The sequence below is a fragment of the Neurospora tetraspora genome (assembly GCF_033439725.1).
Source record: "Neurospora tetraspora strain CBS 560.94 chromosome Unknown B0H65scaffold_11, whole genome shotgun sequence".
Classification (NCBI taxonomy): domain Eukaryota; kingdom Fungi; phylum Ascomycota; class Sordariomycetes; order Sordariales; family Sordariaceae; genus Neurospora; species Neurospora tetraspora.
The window spans coordinates 131,802-147,929 of record NW_026944393.1 but is presented as its reverse complement, the minus strand read 5'-3'; the positions used below and the strand labels follow the sequence as shown (position 1 = coordinate 147,929).

General features: G+C 52.4%; 4 protein-coding genes across 4 annotated transcripts; 1 reads left to right on the top strand and 3 right to left on the bottom strand.

Moving 5' to 3' along the window:
• Window positions 1-1,608: 1,608 nt before the first annotated feature.
• Window positions 1,609-3,217, bottom strand: B0H65DRAFT_79124 (chitin synthase export chaperone). The gene is made up of 2 exons (XM_062831422.1): window positions 2,870-3,217; window positions 1,609-2,802 (listed from the first exon to the last, which is right to left on the bottom strand). Exons 1-2 carry the CDS (start codon window positions 3,108-3,110, stop codon window positions 1,967-1,969), a joined length of 1,077 nt encoding a protein of 358 aa, XP_062676466.1. The 5' UTR covers window positions 3,111-3,217; the 3' UTR covers window positions 1,609-1,966.
• A 1,424-nt stretch (window positions 3,218-4,641) lies between these two features.
• B0H65DRAFT_446972 (uncharacterized protein) lies at window positions 4,642-7,686 on the bottom strand (the record flags this gene model as incomplete). The annotated part of the gene is made up of 2 exons (XM_062825838.1): window positions 4,642-5,574; window positions 5,638-7,686. The coding sequence occupies 2 exons, from the start codon at window positions 7,684-7,686 to the stop codon at window positions 4,642-4,644; spliced, it is 2,982 nt and encodes a 993-aa protein (XP_062676465.1).
• Window positions 7,687-10,424: 2,738 nt separating this feature from the next.
• B0H65DRAFT_481427 (uncharacterized protein) lies at window positions 10,425-11,202 on the top strand. The gene has a single exon (XM_062827629.1). The coding sequence runs from the start codon at window positions 10,487-10,489 to the stop codon at window positions 11,117-11,119; it is 633 nt and encodes a 210-aa protein (XP_062676464.1). The 5' UTR covers window positions 10,425-10,486; the 3' UTR covers window positions 11,120-11,202.
• A 1,157-nt stretch (window positions 11,203-12,359) lies between these two features.
• B0H65DRAFT_534735 (kinase-like domain-containing protein) lies at window positions 12,360-14,677 on the bottom strand (the record flags this gene model as incomplete). The annotated part of the gene is made up of 5 exons (XM_062829013.1): window positions 13,928-14,677; window positions 13,344-13,662; window positions 13,233-13,294; window positions 12,946-13,158; window positions 12,360-12,890 (listed from the first exon to the last, which is right to left on the bottom strand). The coding sequence occupies exons 1-5, from the start codon at window positions 14,378-14,380 to the stop codon at window positions 12,360-12,362; spliced, it is 1,578 nt and encodes a 525-aa protein (XP_062676463.1). The 5' UTR covers window positions 14,381-14,677.
• Window positions 14,678-16,128: the final 1,451 nt, after the last annotated feature.

Sequence of the window (16,128 nt, the reverse complement as noted above, 5' to 3'; positions counted from 1 at the left end):
ACGAGCTGACGACCGAGTTAGAAGGAACCACCAACGACCAACAACCGAACCGATACAGGCAGACAAAAGGAAAGAGAGACCCAGCAAGGTGCAATGGGATTTATCATCTGGTAAGGACAAGGGTCCCACCGCAAAAGAGCGAGTGTGAACTAATAAAATGATTTCCGTGACGTATTCATTCGGTTCAGTTCAGTTGTATCCCGACCGACAATACTGCCAAAAGTGACATGACATGATGTGCTGTGGTGCTCGGGTACGAATTCCAACGCTAATTGACTAACAAGCCCAAAAAAAAAAAAAAATTTGAACCTCGGCGAACTGGAAACTCCCATCCGATACTCAAATAGTCGTGCGGTCAGTGAGTCGCGAGCAGGAATCGGGGAAATAAGGAGCGACCGGGACCCGTCGTATTATAGTCGGCAAATGTCGTAAATCTGCAAATTACAATTGCCTCCTCCCTAGGTTTAGGTTCCCAGACCTACCCTCCCGAAAAAAAAAGGAACCATGATATGACTGACTGCATTTAACAACAAAAGTCCCAATGTTACGTCCCCAGGTGAGAGAATACCATCACGAGGCTGACGGAGTTTCTTTTTCCTTGCTTTATATCTTCAGAAAAAAAGGAAATTCGCGTGGCGTCAGTTGAGAGATCTGCTTCTAGCATGAGGGGAGAATGGAGACCTCGTCCATGTCGGTCGGAGATATAGTGGGCGGTGTCTCCTCTGTATCTCCCACGAGATACACACACGGACCATCCATTGGCACCTTTTAACATTGAAACCTGCTTGGTGTCAAACTGCCGTTGTTCACATTGTTGCGCCATGGTCTAATCTAACGAGGAAAAAGGGGCTGACATATACTACCTCTACCCAGCGTGAAAGGGTGTCATCAGTTCGGGTGGCCTCTGGTATAATTATACCTCTGAATGGTACATTACCTAGGGGCATGGCCTCACGCCACGAGGCTAGAGAAACTGTGTGTATCGAGTATAGGCCACTCTGTGAGGCTTAGTGATGGTTTAGTGATTCAGGTCGCTTCTGCGATGAAGGTGAACGCCGATGCCTGCCCTGAGCAGTTTGTACCACATCGTCCTCATAGCCTTCTCCATTGTCGACTTACTTATAGTGGCTGCAGCTAATTGTCAGCTTGGCTTGCAGCATCCATTCATCACCATCCAATTTTCCAACCCCCTAACCCACGAACTTTGTAATTCCGCCAAGCGCCATTACTACTTCCGACTTGTTATATAACCTCAGATGCTGACCATGATTACCTGACTTTATGTACAAACCAGGTGCTGTCCGTATTTGAGAGCCCATACATAGTCAGTCAATGTGTGCAAAGTGCCAAGGGTGCCTCGGCTGCCTCCTTTGTCTATATGTCCGGTTATATTGGCCATCAGTGTCTGGTGAGGACAATAACACTTACCTACCTATACACACCTTCACAGTATCTCCAAGAGTGATACGATAACAAGCAGCCGAAGTCCCTGCGAACTGCCTGCGAGCTGTGTGATGAAAAGTGGTATAATGCTATCAATGTCTAAAAGAAGAATATTACCAAAAACTTTCCCAGGCATTTAGGTCAAGCAGCGTTGTCTCGACGACTTCCCCAATAACGGCGTAATCATCCCAAAAGTCTTGCTCGTGTAGCATTCGACATGCCCAAGCTTTCGGGTCCATTAACGCCAACCAAGAATAAAGTGAATTCTCAAACACGCTGTCGTCGGGGTACTTGCTGCTGTTGCTGTTCTGTTTCCATTACCAAAAAAAAAAAAATCATAAGCTGCGTTGTGCATTTTTGCGCCCGCCCAACCAAAACAAGAACATGACGAGTGCCGTGAGCACATGGTATCAATCAACCGCTGAAACATCACAACCACAATCCATCCGTCTCTGTCCATCCATCCATCCATCTCATTCTCTACACTTTCTTTCCTAGCACATCTCAGGCCGTGTCAGGCGTTCTAATACCTCAAAGACTGCCTGTTGGGACTAGGCGTATACCCGTGACTCTCCCGTCTGTGATGTCCACCCTCATACCCGCTCGCACTAGCACCACTTCCCGTTCCCGGTCCAGGAGCATAATGCCCCTCATAAATCGGATCCGCATAGACCGTCGCCCTCCTGTCCTCCTCCGGGCCCTGGGGCAACAACTCCTTGACCTCCCAGTTGTTCATCCTGGTGCCCACAGAGAACTCCAAGTCCTCCTTGGTGATCGAGTCCCAGTACTTGTACACCATCATCACGGCCAGCAGGTTGCATGTCGTGGCGAAGAAGAGACCGTCGAGGTAGTGCGAAATACCCTCGCAGATGGGCGAGCTGAAGGCGTAGAGGATGACTTGGCCGGCGATGAAGAAGAAGACGCCGAAGGCGATGTCTCCCAACGGCCAGCGGTCCTGTAGGGTGCGAGTAACGAGGATGATCTGCATTACGACGTAGATCAAAAGCTGGAGGGCGTTAAGCAGGTAGAGCACGACGAAGATGCCGACAGTGTTGGTGGGACCCAAGCCGGCCCATGATTTAAACGTAGCCAGACCGACGAGGAAGGAGATGACGAATGCCACAAAAGAGCTAAGGCGGAGCATCCACAACGAGAGAGGAGTGCCGTCCTCATAGAGCTGGAAGCCGACGAAGCCGTTGATTACGAGGCAGGTAACAAGGGCTGAGGCAAGACCGGCCTGTACGGCGACGAAGTAAGGGTAAGAACCGGAGTGCGGTGGAATGACGCCGGCATCGATGCAGAGGGAGAGGAAGGTGAGGATCATGTAGAGGTAGAAGAAGGTGGTGATCTCTTTGCGGCCTGGACACAATATACTTGGTTAACACCCATTTCCCCCCAACGTCTATTCGGGCAAAGGCAAACCTACCAACAGCAGTAAACTTCCCCCTCACATGCAACAACATGACCACCGTCATGACCAGCGCAACAATATGCATCACGCTGGCCGCGCCCTGAAAGATGATGGTGTTGGCCACCTCAATGTTGCGCGCATAGCAGTCCGGCTCGATGCCGACGCCACTGGCGATCGATGTTATCGGGCCAACTGACGCACATAGCGGAATAGGTGCAATACGACATATGCTGCTGAAATCCCCGAATCTGCCCATGGTTGGCAATATGTGAGGCCGTCGAGGGCCGGGTCAAGGGTCGTTCGGCGAGGGTTTCGTTTGTGTCGTCGGGGTCCGGAAAAGAGCAAAAAGCGATGCACGGGGCGGGGCCGAGAGAGGATGGGAGGAATCGTCAACTCGGTGTCAATTCACGGCCTCCACAGCTTCGACAATTCGGTCTGCCGTCGCGAAAGATGAAAGCGTGGTGCGTAAGATTAGGGAGAAGGTTGTGTCTCTTTCGTATTCCCGTCTGGGTTCGAGTGAGACGGGCGCGTAGTGGAGTCCGTGCTACTGTAAATTGCCCGTATAAATCGTCCGAGTCTGGAACTGGCGAATAATTCGATATGCGATAGAATATTGATTTGCAAAAACGAGAGTGTTGATGGAGATGTTTCAACGAGTGTGTTTCGGTGGTTGACTCGACGACGACGACAACGAGAGAAGTTGGACGACCAGCCACCCGAGAAATGCGCAAAACAGGCTTCTCCGCCGTGTCCGTCCCTCGTGTTGGTGGTTGCGACCGTGAGAAGCGGGAGCTGAAAGATGAACTGAAGGTCAGTGTGGAAGCTGTGTGGGACTGGGAACTGCAGCTGACTGAATCCAGGCCCAGGGCGCTGGCTGTCCGAGAAGGGCGACCCAGGCGGAAAAGGGAGAACGGGGCACAGTCCAGCGGAGCACAACAGGGAATGACCAGGTGCCATCTGGCTGTCATTTGGGTGCCAAGAGAGCCATTCAGCTGGCAAAGCGGCAACCATCACTTGGCCCAGTGGATTTCCATTTCTTTGGAGTTTGGGGGCTCCGCCAACAGTGGCTCGTGATCTTCGAGATCTTCAACAACCCAGTCTTCAACTCCAGTCTCCCTCTCCTGGACTCCAGGCTCTCCACGATTCCACCTTCACATCTTGTGGGTATCAAGGAAATGATAGAGATAAGTCACTCAGTGTTTATAAAACTACTCTCTCTGCACCCTCCTTTTCTTTCACTAGGTGATAACAACCAACGAACGAGTTACAATGATGATACTGACTCAGCTCTCGCAATACAAATATCAACCACATATCTCGTCCGTCCTTCGCATCCACTACACTACTATGCAAAGCCCACACAGTCTACTAACTGTTTTTAAAGTCTGAAAGAACAGGCCAAAAAGAACATCATCATGTTAATGCTAAGTATCAAGTTTATTTCCCTTTGCCCTTGTACAATTCACCAGTTCCCTCCCCAAACGCCATTCGTAAATGAACATATCAAGCCGCCGTAGCCGCCTTATGCCCTTGTCTTTTAATGCGTTGTCATGCCATCATTGCCATAGCCACCCTCCTATTCCGTGTCATGCCGAAAAAAAGAACTCCAGCTTTTCCCCTCTCCTCATTCATTGTGTCTATGCGTGTTTCCAGACAGAAATCCCCCAATGGGTTGAGAAAACACCGTCTATCAATGGACCAGCCCACCAAATGCAAAATGCTCAAACGCCTTCTTGTGCACCAACTTCCTTGACCGTACACATACATCAAGTCATTGAAAGTCATGATCATAGTCCTCTCCTCCTAGCAGTCAAAGAGCCCATGTCGAGTCGCATCACAGGGCGCTCAATCTCCAAGCTCCTACTCGGAATGAGCCTGCCACCTGGTGTCCTTGGGTTGGCAACGTTGACTCGGCCACCACGATGCGGCCTTGCCGGTCCCTCTTCTTCGTCCGCGCTACTTGACGAGTCATCGTCGTAGTCCTTGTTAGCTGGCAAGTCAGAGCCAGTTACCACTTGATTAGAAGCAAAGAAGCCTTCGTCTCTGCTGGTCGGCCTAGGGATGCCTCTCAATGTAGCAACACTCTCCTGGCTGCCGCTTCGGTCACCCATCTTTGGTCGTCCGGTATCCTCATAGTCTGCGAGCCTGGCAAAATAGTCTGCTAGGCCGTCAACACTGGGCGTACCAATGATGGCATCGTATTGGGGCGGCGGCGTCATCAAATCGGCTTGGAGCGGCGGCGGGGGCTCGTCAGCATCAAATGCCGGTGGGTTGTATGATGGGCAGCGGATAAGGTGGATGGGCCGTTGGAGAGGGCTCGGTAGCGTGTGACCCCGGGCTCGGTTAACAGGCAAGCCACCAGGTGCCAGTGAATCATGGACGTGAGCGGCTTGAGGGACCGAGGGTAAGACCGATGCGCTGAGCCTGTTGAGGCCCAGTCGGCTGCCACTAGGGCTCAGGACATCCTGCTCCACGAGTTGCAGCTGTCCAAACGAGCTCGATGCGCCCCTGTCCAGAACATCGGCATCAGGACAACCGCAGGATGTCTGTTGACGCTCGAAAGCCATGGGGCCATCTAGACCATATTGAGGAAGCGCGGTATTCGCCTGCGTCGCACGGCAGTTCAGTACAGTAAACGGGCTGTCGATGCTAATTTCGAAATGGCGTCTACGCTTGCCCAAGGGGTCTTCAGGATCCAGTCGAGATATCCTCATGACAATCTGGTAGTGAAGTGTTAGTGAACTGACATTCCGCGGGTTGTTCAGGGAGAGGATTCCACATACCTTGATCCAGTGAAATACATTGACATTCTTCCAACTGCAGTCTGGGTGAAGCCGAAGGTTCTTATCCCGGCTCATCATGGCGCATGTCGGAATTTGCACATTCATCTCAAGCTCGGTACTGCCCCAGAAGGTTTCCAAGCCAAGATCCAGATCGCCCAGTAAGTTCTCAGTCGGGTTCGGCAATGGCGGCGATGGCGCGTTTGTCCTGGCTGCTTGCACCATCCTTCGCGCTGCCGCGGACCGCCTGCCCTCTTCACGTTGCTCAGGGCTTAGTTCACCACCGCTCAGAATGCGGAAGTCGCTGGTCTCAAACTGCTTATCAAGGGGTTTCCCAGCAGTTTTTTCGAGCAATAAGATCTTTCTTCCAGCATCCTTTCGGGTTACGTGCCTGTCGTTGGTCCAATACTCAACGCTCTCCGTCACAAACACCTTAAGCTTGTGTACTTGAACCTTGGCCAGCGGGGTGAGCTTAAAGGCAATAGGGATCTTGGCGCCAATGGGAAAGCTCTTGCCAGAGATCATGATGTCGTAATGCAGCTGATCTTCCCATTGCCTGCTGATGGAGATGGGTTCTGACATTTCAAGCGACATGGAATCCGGCAACCGAACGATGGACACCTCCTTGGTGCCGTGAAGATTGGGCTTGAAGGCGCCCGCACGTTCTACCGTTGCTTCCAACTCCCACTTGACGGATCCGTACTGCAGCTTGGTGGTCTCCAACTGATGATGGTCGATGGGCAGCTCAAACGTGTACTCGTATGTACCAGCCTGGAACACCTTGTACCCCTTTGCATGGATCTGGCTTGCGAAGGGAGAGTCGCCTTTACCAAAGCTCCGAGAGTTGACAGACTGAAGCGAGAGCCTCTTGAGCTCCTTGGCAGTCAGGCTGGTTGAGTGTCGCTTTCCGGTGAGGTGGGAGAAGGAGCCATTGGAGATGTTGGATGACAGAGAACCCCGAGGGTTGTGGCTGCACCCACTTCCCTTGAGTGAGTATGTGCACTGGTTTCCATATTCCGTCTCCCACCGTCCGCCGTGGATGGCTTGGAAGAAGACTAAGGACTGTGTTCGCAAAACTTGCTCCTCATGTGTTTCTGTTTTGTTGGGTGGAATTCCTTCTGGCCATTCCGTCCTCGCTTTGCCTATGAGCTTCAATGTCACAGATTTGAGCTTAACGTTCTTTGACACGTTCAGCTGGAGCTTTCCGCGGAGCAAAGCGGATGCGCCGTGACTTTCTTCCCGGGCACGGTCATTGTGGTCGAACCCAGTCAAGAAGACATTTGGTTCCGCCAACACTATTGAACATGTTACACCGCTTCCGGACGCAACGGGCTTCTGAAGTTCGGTAACTGATGAAATCGCCGACTTGCAAGTGCAAGCAGACACCACGCTACTCCGGTTGTTGGGTAGCACCATGGGAGATGCGGGTATAGAGGCGACGGCAGTCATGGCGGACTGGTCGACTGTGAGCTCCGGGCCCACTGTTGTCTCGTACTTGGATCTGCGAAAGTGACCGATTAAACTCGACGTCCTCGGTCTCCTCGTCCTGGGGGCGGTGTCGGTAGCCTGGGACGCCAGCGTAGCTGATTTCGGGGGTTTCTTTGCTTTAATGGAGAAGACAGACAAGATCTTGTCTATGACTTTGTGGACCGCTTCCCCGGCCGGGGGTAGTAAACGAACGGGTGGAAGCTGCTCGGATCTTCTTCGGCGAGCTTTCTCCTCAAGTTTCCGACGCTTGTTTTGCTTCTTCTCCGCCCTCTTCCTGGCCTTCTTGTCCTTCTGCTCCTTTCGCTTCCGGTCCTTTTCGGCAAGCGGGTCAGGTCGTAGCTCGTGCGGAATGAAACCGGGAGGATATGCTGAAATGTGAATCGAGTGTGGACGGCGTTGACGAGGTCCTATCAAGGGACTGGGAAACGAGGGGGTTGTTGTAGATACCGGGGCGCTGCGCCTGTTGTGACCTGTGGTAGGAGTGTAGTAGATGGATCCACGAGAAGATGACGAGTACGGCTGACGTCGTTGTCGATTACGTTGTTGGGGGCCTGTTGAATACATGGTGGGCTAGATTAGAGACTGATCCTGGCTAGGCGTGGTTTGAACGGTGACGACAGATGGGGGCGGAGATGTAGCTGTTATGCTACCAACAACAACAAGGTTGGAGGGGTCCGCCACGAAGCGGATGCAGAGAAAGGTAGCAGGAGGGTGACATGAGAGGATGATGAAAAGGACGGTTGAAAACGAAGGTGATATCAAAGAGTGGAAAAAAGATGTGCAGTGTAGCCCGGCAGCAGATGGGCCGAAGGGACGGGGTAGTAGTAACAACCGGTAGTGTAATACTGGAAGGCGGGAGTGATGGGACGAATGAGACGGGACTCGGAGCCTGAGCCAGCGTCCTCCATGAAACCCATGTGGAGTGATGGGATCTAGAAGAGGGCGGGACCTGGTCTCTCTTTCAAGGTGATCCGTCAAGGGGGGCTTGAGAGAGGTGTTGGGGTTGAATGGGGACGTGAAGTGAGTGCAGTCTAGACGTGGTGCCATGTTGGACGGCTGTGTTGGACAGGCATGATCCGTATCGAGCAAGTTGATGAAGAAGGAGCGACCGTTCTGAGAAAGGGCCCCTCCTTCTCCTCCCTCTCCACCAAGCAGACACATGGCGTTGTGACGATACAGATACACAGCTCAGTCATTCTTATACTATCCAACACTGAAACATGATAAACCATGACCCAACGGTGCACACACTAGACCGTGAACACATCACAACAACCATTCACGGGGAGACCGTGGCGATGGCACTATGACATGGAACTTGGACCGTGGTGACCTGGGGATTTACCTGAGGTAAACAATCTCACACACAGCCCTCTCAAACGTCAATTTGAGCCATTCAGCGCACTGGCGCTGCTGCGTTCGCCATGCACAAGCACGCTCACCTCAGCTTGACTCCAGTTGGGAGTGACAAGGTAGGGCTGGCTGAGCAACAGCTGCACCTGTGCATAGCATGGAGATGCCGCCAGCGAATGGCCAGTCTTGAAGATGGGATGAGGTACCGTAATGGTCCATGTCATCAACATAAGGGAGGGAGCAGTTGAGGTTGGGATGATGGCAGATGGATGGAAGAAAAGTCGACTCGGCGTTGAACTCCCACACAACTAAGCCTCCATCCATCGTTGACCGTTGTCCGGATCTCCCGTTTGGGTCACCGTGCACTTCCATGCCATGGGTGGATGTAGATGGGATGTGCATGATGGATGTGGATAGGATGTGCATGAGGTCTCGAGTCTCTGTCTGGATCTAGACTCTCAAATTGCCCCAGACTTGGGGACATGACATGGAAGGAGCCCAGCTGGGGAACATGGTAATGCGGTGGGGAGGGAAGGTGCAACAAACAGCAACAGCAAGAGCACCTCAGTAACAACAAGCAAGTCGGAGCGAGCAAAGCAAGAGAGACTCTTGTGTCTCCTTGCCCATTTCTCAAGTGTGGAGAAGAGAGGAATGCGCAAAACTCCGATGTGAAGAAGAAGAGTAAAACCAAAACACTGGGGGATGCAGGTTGCCATGGGCGCGTGTATGTGTTATAGTAGAGTATAATATAAAAACGAAACCACAGCACGTACCTGTACCTCTATCTCTGCGCTTCTATGGCTGCTGGGCGCAATCAACCGTCCGTGATATCGGGTAGTGGTGAGCTGTTTGGGTAGTACAGTAATTTGCGGAATCGCGATCCCGACCTGCACAACGCTCGCTGTGTTGTTGTCGATGTGTTTTGCAAAATGTGCAATAATAAAACGACAAGGTCCAAAGTTAAACGTTGCGTTGGTTCTGGTCTTTGTCGTAATCAGCAAGTGTTGGTTATGATATCAAACCGGTTGACGCAAGAAAGAAGCCCCGCGGTGCCGGAACGGCCGAGGGGAGGACCGGGCGTAGTGTGCCGTTGTTGGTCTTTGTGCGTGTGGCTGTGTCCCGCCGTAAGCCGAGACGACAGTGATGATGATACTGATGGCTCAAGATTGGGTGGTAATAGTCGAGGGAGTCGTGTGTTTGTTAATCGAGGTGGATAAGGATAAGCATCTGGCAGGAATGTCTCACGCCCGGGAGTTGTTGGGTTAAGGTCGGATGGTCACGCTGGGAGTGTGCCGGGATGACGGGATGTTTGCGCGCGCGGTACTTGGGTAACTCTCTGCAGTGGGATATGTATGTATATCCTCGGTCTCTGCTGGCGAGGTTAGACTTGTGGTGTCGTTGGGTCAAAGATATGACGGACCAGGGCGCAGGGAGGGCGTAGGTAGCAGACTGGAACTCGACTCGATGCGGCGTAGAAAGAGTTGGAGCCAGGAACTTGAAACAAAAGGCCGGCGGGACGGTAAAAGGGGACTCAAGAGTCAAGGGCCTGGTTGTAGTAGGACCGTGGTAGTATTGATATTACTAAGTTGTGAAAAGCAAACAAAACAAATCTCACAAGTCAATGATGAGAAGACTTGGCCAACATTCTTCCGCACTCGGGAGGCAAGGCGAGGGAAGATGCACCCTGATTTCCCCGCCCAGGACAGCACTCATGGCCATTGGGTCTGAAGAGGGTCTGGAGACGGTCTGGTCGGAGAGATCAAGGTTGGAAAAGGTGTGAAGACGGCCAGGGGGACGCCATGATCTCCACCAATGCAAGTATGATGTATTTGCAACGCCGCATCCCTGCCATCCTTTCCTGTGCTGCCCTTATCCCCACTGCCGCTAACAGAAAAGGTGGAGGAACTGCATTCTTGGCACCGATAGGGTCGCACTCGGTGGGTACCACAGGTCCGCCCACCGGCACGACCAAACTCTGAGATTTTCACTTTCTTGGTTTGAGGTGCCAGAGATGCCCTTTTTTGTCATTTTTTCCCAGCATGACACTCCCGTCATCGATCGTGTTCCGTTATCGCTTACCATTCCGAGGGACCCGGATGGGCAAGTCGAAGAGGATCATGATGGAACAAACACAACGTTGTTAGTGCGCGCAACTATTAGACTTAGTCTAAGAGACAGACGAGCCAACCGATGCCGATGTGGCCGCTTGCGTAGACCTGATATACACACATGCCATACACACCTACCACGACGGGTGAATCAGTCCAGAAACGGAAGAGGCACGCATTGGCTCGAACAGAGAGAGAGGAAACAGGATGTCGCGTCGTTTGAGGTTCAACGGTTGAAAGAGTCAGGATGGCACCAAGACACCAACGGCATACCAACGGCCAACTTAAATCCAACCTTAACATGCCTTGATCCTCCCCTCCTCTACAAGCTATACATATGTACATGCTTCCCTCCTCCCTCCCGTTGGTGCTTGTGCAGCCGCGGTACCTTGAGCGACAGCGCATCACAACACGGCACCGCACTCTTTGAGATCTTTCGAGATCTGATGATCATTGTGGGTGAGAGGCGTTTTGATTTCAAAGACAGATCTCAAAATGTAGGTAAATTGACACTTATGGATGGCATTACCGTGTAATGGGTAATAATGGTTCGAGACGGATTGAGATATCTCCACATCCAGATACAGTAGTACCTACCTCTATGCGATGCATGAACGGCTGTCCTGGCACTTTCAGCCTGTGTCTTTTGCCTCAACATCCGCTGCCAGGGACATGACTCTGCACATACGGAAATAACGGCACATATTCACCGCCATTAATTCCCTAGCAAAAACCGGCGTGCCTGATGACTTTGCTTGTTCACTGTCAAATAATGCAAAATGTGAGGACGGAATTCCCGTTGCCCCTGCTACACTCACAAACCGGCGCCAGAGCAGCACAGGCCCCAGGGGTTCTGTAAGGCACATGGAGCTCCCCAATTCCCTACGTCATTATGGCGGGGCCGTTGTTCATCAATCAGGGCAGGCGCCGGTTCCACGCTTTTGGCTGCTGACCCATTGGGTACCAAGATATGTACATAGGTTTTGTGCCATTCTCGTCTCGCTGGGCACCTTCTCGCTTGTCGCTTCTCGTCTTTTTTTTTCACTTGGAGATTTCCTCTCGTGCCTCTTCGAAAGCATCCAATCCCGAGTCCCGAGGCGAATGCAACGCGCGACTCGAAAGGGAACTGCAGACACTTGTTACGCGCCATACGTCTGTCACACATAATCGACGCCATTGTTGACGACTCATGACACAAAGTGCGCGTTCAAAAGCGCCCAACGGCCGCGGTGCTTTAGCGGTGCAGCAGTGCTCAGAATGCCTTCAAACTCTGTCGAAAGGCTGACGCAAAAAGGCACCGGACGATCCCTCGACCTCGGCGTCAAGAAAACCAAACCTAGGGAAAAGTCACCGAGCGGGAATAACGAAACAAATGGAGGGCCTGACAGCCATATCCAAGTCCATGGAACGGACAACCCTCCGAGATCGCCCTTCCGTACCTTCGCCGCCGCCGCCATTCTCCCGGCACTTCCGGTTCCTTCAGCTTGTCGTCGTCACAGTACCGTAGCATGATCGACCGCCGCATTAGCTCGCTTAGCTTGGTGGGCGCTCGTGGGCGCTCGTGGGCTGACGGGTTCTTACGGAAGAACACTCATCCCCGTCGTCGACTCACATCACAGCCCTGGGCTTGACGGAACCAGGGACTCGGAACCCATCTTGGCTTTCAGTACTGTCAACACATGCTTGAATAGCGCGGATACATTCTACTTGCTTGAACGAACGTAATGACTACGGCTAACCAGACCTGAACAGAAGCACTTTCACCCAGACACACGATTAGTCCCTCCAGAACCTACGAGGCTGTGGTTGTCGTCGAATCACCGGCCGGTGGTCCTCATCTGCCCTCCGTTTTCGTATTCTCTCCAAGTCCAAGACACTCTCGTTCGAAAACACCTTGCCGAACCGAGCCCGAGCCGCCCCGCCAAACCGGTTCGGAGGATGAGCACCCATATTCCAACGCTCACGGGCAGGAGCCGGGGCCGGTGCCGGCCGTCGCCTTTCTGGCTCTCCGTAAAACCTCTTAGCCCACGCTCTCGATTCCTCCTCCGACTTGTCCAATCTGCTCCTCAGCTTGTCCTTGATGACCACCTCGAGCTCCTGGAGCGTTGGCCGCGATAACGGAGAGTGATACAAGCACTGCGCAACCAGTCTTCTCAGGTCTCGGTCCGTGTCATCGTAGCGCCCGGAGTACATCAGATCGCCTCCGTATGTAGCATCTTTCACGGTTCGGTCGAAAACCTTACTGGAGTATACCAATGGTTCCTTTTTTTCGTTAGGCCAACACAAGGTGATCAAGGCATACATGGTCTAAGAACGGCCCGAGTTAGCTTTGAGCGACAAGTGTCAAGTCGAGGTTACATACCCAGGCCATCTGCCAAATGTTCATGCTTTCTCGATAGTTGCCCGCCGTCGGTGCCCCATCGGCGGCCGGTGCCCCGGCGTGCCAGTCCCATTCTTCGGTAAACTGTTCAGGCGTGTAGAGATAAACCTTCCCGGACTGGCGGGCATACCATACTCTTTCGGGGTCTCGTCGTCCGCGGGAGTTGAAGATTTCTCCCAAGCCCAGGTCACCGATCTGTTTGTAGCCATTGTCAGTTGATCACAGGTCACTATTTTTAAACCTCCATCTTGTCTGAACCAGTGACCTACCTTGTGTATAGGCGCAATAGAATGATTACGTTGTCCAAACGTGCCAAAGCCTCCCACCAGAACTGTTGCAGTTAGTAACCTCCTCCCAGGTGTTGTAGTATCAACACTCACTATTAGTAGGATCAATATCAAAATGCACCAACGTATCCCTCGGAGCCTCGTTGCAATCCATAGCCGACTCTTCAACCCTCCACTCCTTTCCGGGGTAAGCCAAAGCGACCAAGCCGCGAGCAAGGCAGTCGAAGATGGTCCATAGCGCCCTGTCGCTGAACGTTTTTCGTTCCTTGGCCATTTTGACGATCCATTTCTCCAGCGTGCCGCGCTCCATGAACTCGAGGAAAAGACCGCCGGCTGCGAGGTCACCCTGTTCGATGGCTTCTTCGGCCGCGAGGTTGTACATGTGGAGGACGTGGTGGGCGTCGCGCATCAACTGTAAGGGGGAGAGTTAGCATAGAGTTCTGGTTGACGGTGTCTGACCTGGTTCTTCCTCGAGCAGTCTTCATCCCCTCTTTTATACCCCTTCAAACCTCTCTTCATCCTCTCTTCATCTCTTCTTTCAGGGTGTTCTTCAGAAATCTCTCAAGTCCCTCTTAGGTTTTCTTCTCAAGTCCCCCTCAAGTTCAAACTCCCTTCGCTAGTTTCCTCCGCGTTCTTCAATAACCGAAAGAAAGAAAAGAAAACGATCCAAAACCTACCTCATAATTCCTCCTCTCCTTCTCCACCGTATCCCTCCCCTCCAATTCAATCTTCACCACCACCTTTTCTCCCCCTCCCTGCCCCCCTCCGCCGGGCATAGTAAACAAACAAGCCATCCCAAACCCTCCCCACCCCAACACCTTCTCGAACCTCATGTCCTCCTGCGCCAGTAATCTCTCCAATCTCCGTGCCCTTCTCTGCACACCCGGTGACGGTCCCTCCTTCTTGGCATCCTCCTGGCTCTTTGAATACGGCTCCGGTTCTCGAAACGTGTTTCTCCCCGGACGAGGAGGAGGCGGGCCGAAACCTGGCCAGTGCGTGGGTCGACGACGGGGGAACTCGAGGTTGTGGATGGCGTCTCGGCGTTTGTTGCGGGACCAGGAGGAGGCCCGGCCCATGCGATAGTAGGCGAAGTAATCGGTTTGTTCGCGTTGGACGTCGCGGAGTCTCATCGTGTCGGTGGTGGTGATGGCCCTGGGGAGAGGCTGTGATGGAGGTATATGGATTGGGCCGGGGGGGGTATCTTGGTGGGTGGGTACTTTATTGCGAACGGCAGTTCGTGATATTGGGTTGGTCCCTCGGAGACTTGAGAGTTGAACAAGTTACAGTGATGATAATCTTCTACGTCGGGTAAATATGTCAAGTGTTTTCTCACGGTCAGCCGGGGTCAATTGGATGGAATTGCTATCGGGTGAAGCTGGTGTTAATATCTTGTCAACAATTTCGATATGTTCCGAGAAAGCGGTATGGTTCTTTCTCTTGAATCAACATGTGGCTTGAAGAGCCAGGCCAGGTTCAAGGCCTCCATAAAGACCATTAGCAGTCTGAGGACAAAGCATGTAGTGCAAGGTCAATGGGAGCTTTGGGCGGTCAACCCCAAAGGTGCAAGATCGGAGCCCATTCAAGATAATCCCGGAAGCGGGTGGACTGACAAAGAAGAGGCCACCTACATTGAGATATTCATTGTAGCCGATTGTGCTTTCAACAACTCACTGTTCATAAGCTCTTATTGTTCACCACCACAGAAAGTCAGAACAGGTCCAAGTCCAAAGTCTTGTATTATTATCCAATGCCCCATTACATCCTCCTCATTACCTTCAATATCTGGGTATCCTACAATCATCTCGTCTTGTACACATGACCACCGCGTTTCATAACTGCAACCCAAACAAGTTGCCCTGGTCATGATCCCATCGTTAACCGTCATAAAAAAGCCATGATAAAAACCTCCTCCGCGCTTGCCGCCCACTCTCTTTCTTTTCTAACCAAGCAGACCAGGTACATGATGCTGCGCTTCGCGATACAAGATGCCATGCTATGCCATGTATGTGTATGCCAAAAATGACGTTGCCTTGTCCTTCTTTTTTTTCGATCCAACGTGATAACCTCCCCTGAAGCTTTTCCATATGATACAAGGACAGCTCGTACAAAAGGAAGGTTGAAGTGATTGTACATGAAGACAAATGAACAAGTGAATGTTGATTTGACAAATTGCGGAAATGAGTATGTGTCAAGGACACAGTTTGTAGATGATGGTCGGAGATGGTGGGACAGGGAAAAAGAAAGAACGGAAATACCGGTTGGCCGGTGGCGGGGCGGAAAATGTCCAACGCTCAAAGCCAGAGCGACTTCCTCTTCTCCTTGTGTTTCTTCCTGTCTCTGTATTCCCTGGCTGTTGTCAGCTCAAGGCTCGTTTAGATACCGGCGGCATAATGAAGTAAAACTGACACGGCGCTTCTGTCGCTGGAGTTCCGCACGACGACCATATCCTTGTCCTTCTTCCTCCTGCTCCTGCTGCTGCTCGACTTTTCCTCGTACCTATCACGCGACGACGCCCGAGACCTGCTCTCGCGGCTGTTGGACTTGCGATGGTGGTGAGCGACAACCAGTGACGTCTGAAGACCCTCGAGCTGGCCGCGAGCTGAGCCCAACTGGGACGCAAGACGGTTGTTCTGGTCTCTCAGATGAGCGGCCTCCTCCATCCGACGCTCGATCTCATGGTGCTTGGCATCCAACTCGGCCCTGAGCTCGGCGGTAGTCACGTCGGGATCCGCGTTGAGTTCGTCTTGAAGTCGAATAACCTTGTCCTGGAGCTGCCTCACCCGCTTCACAAGTTCCTCCCTGTTTGCCATGATGGAAGGAAGCTGGTCGGCATCAGCCTGCGCCTTGTTAAGCTTCGCTTCCAGCCTGGACACCTTGT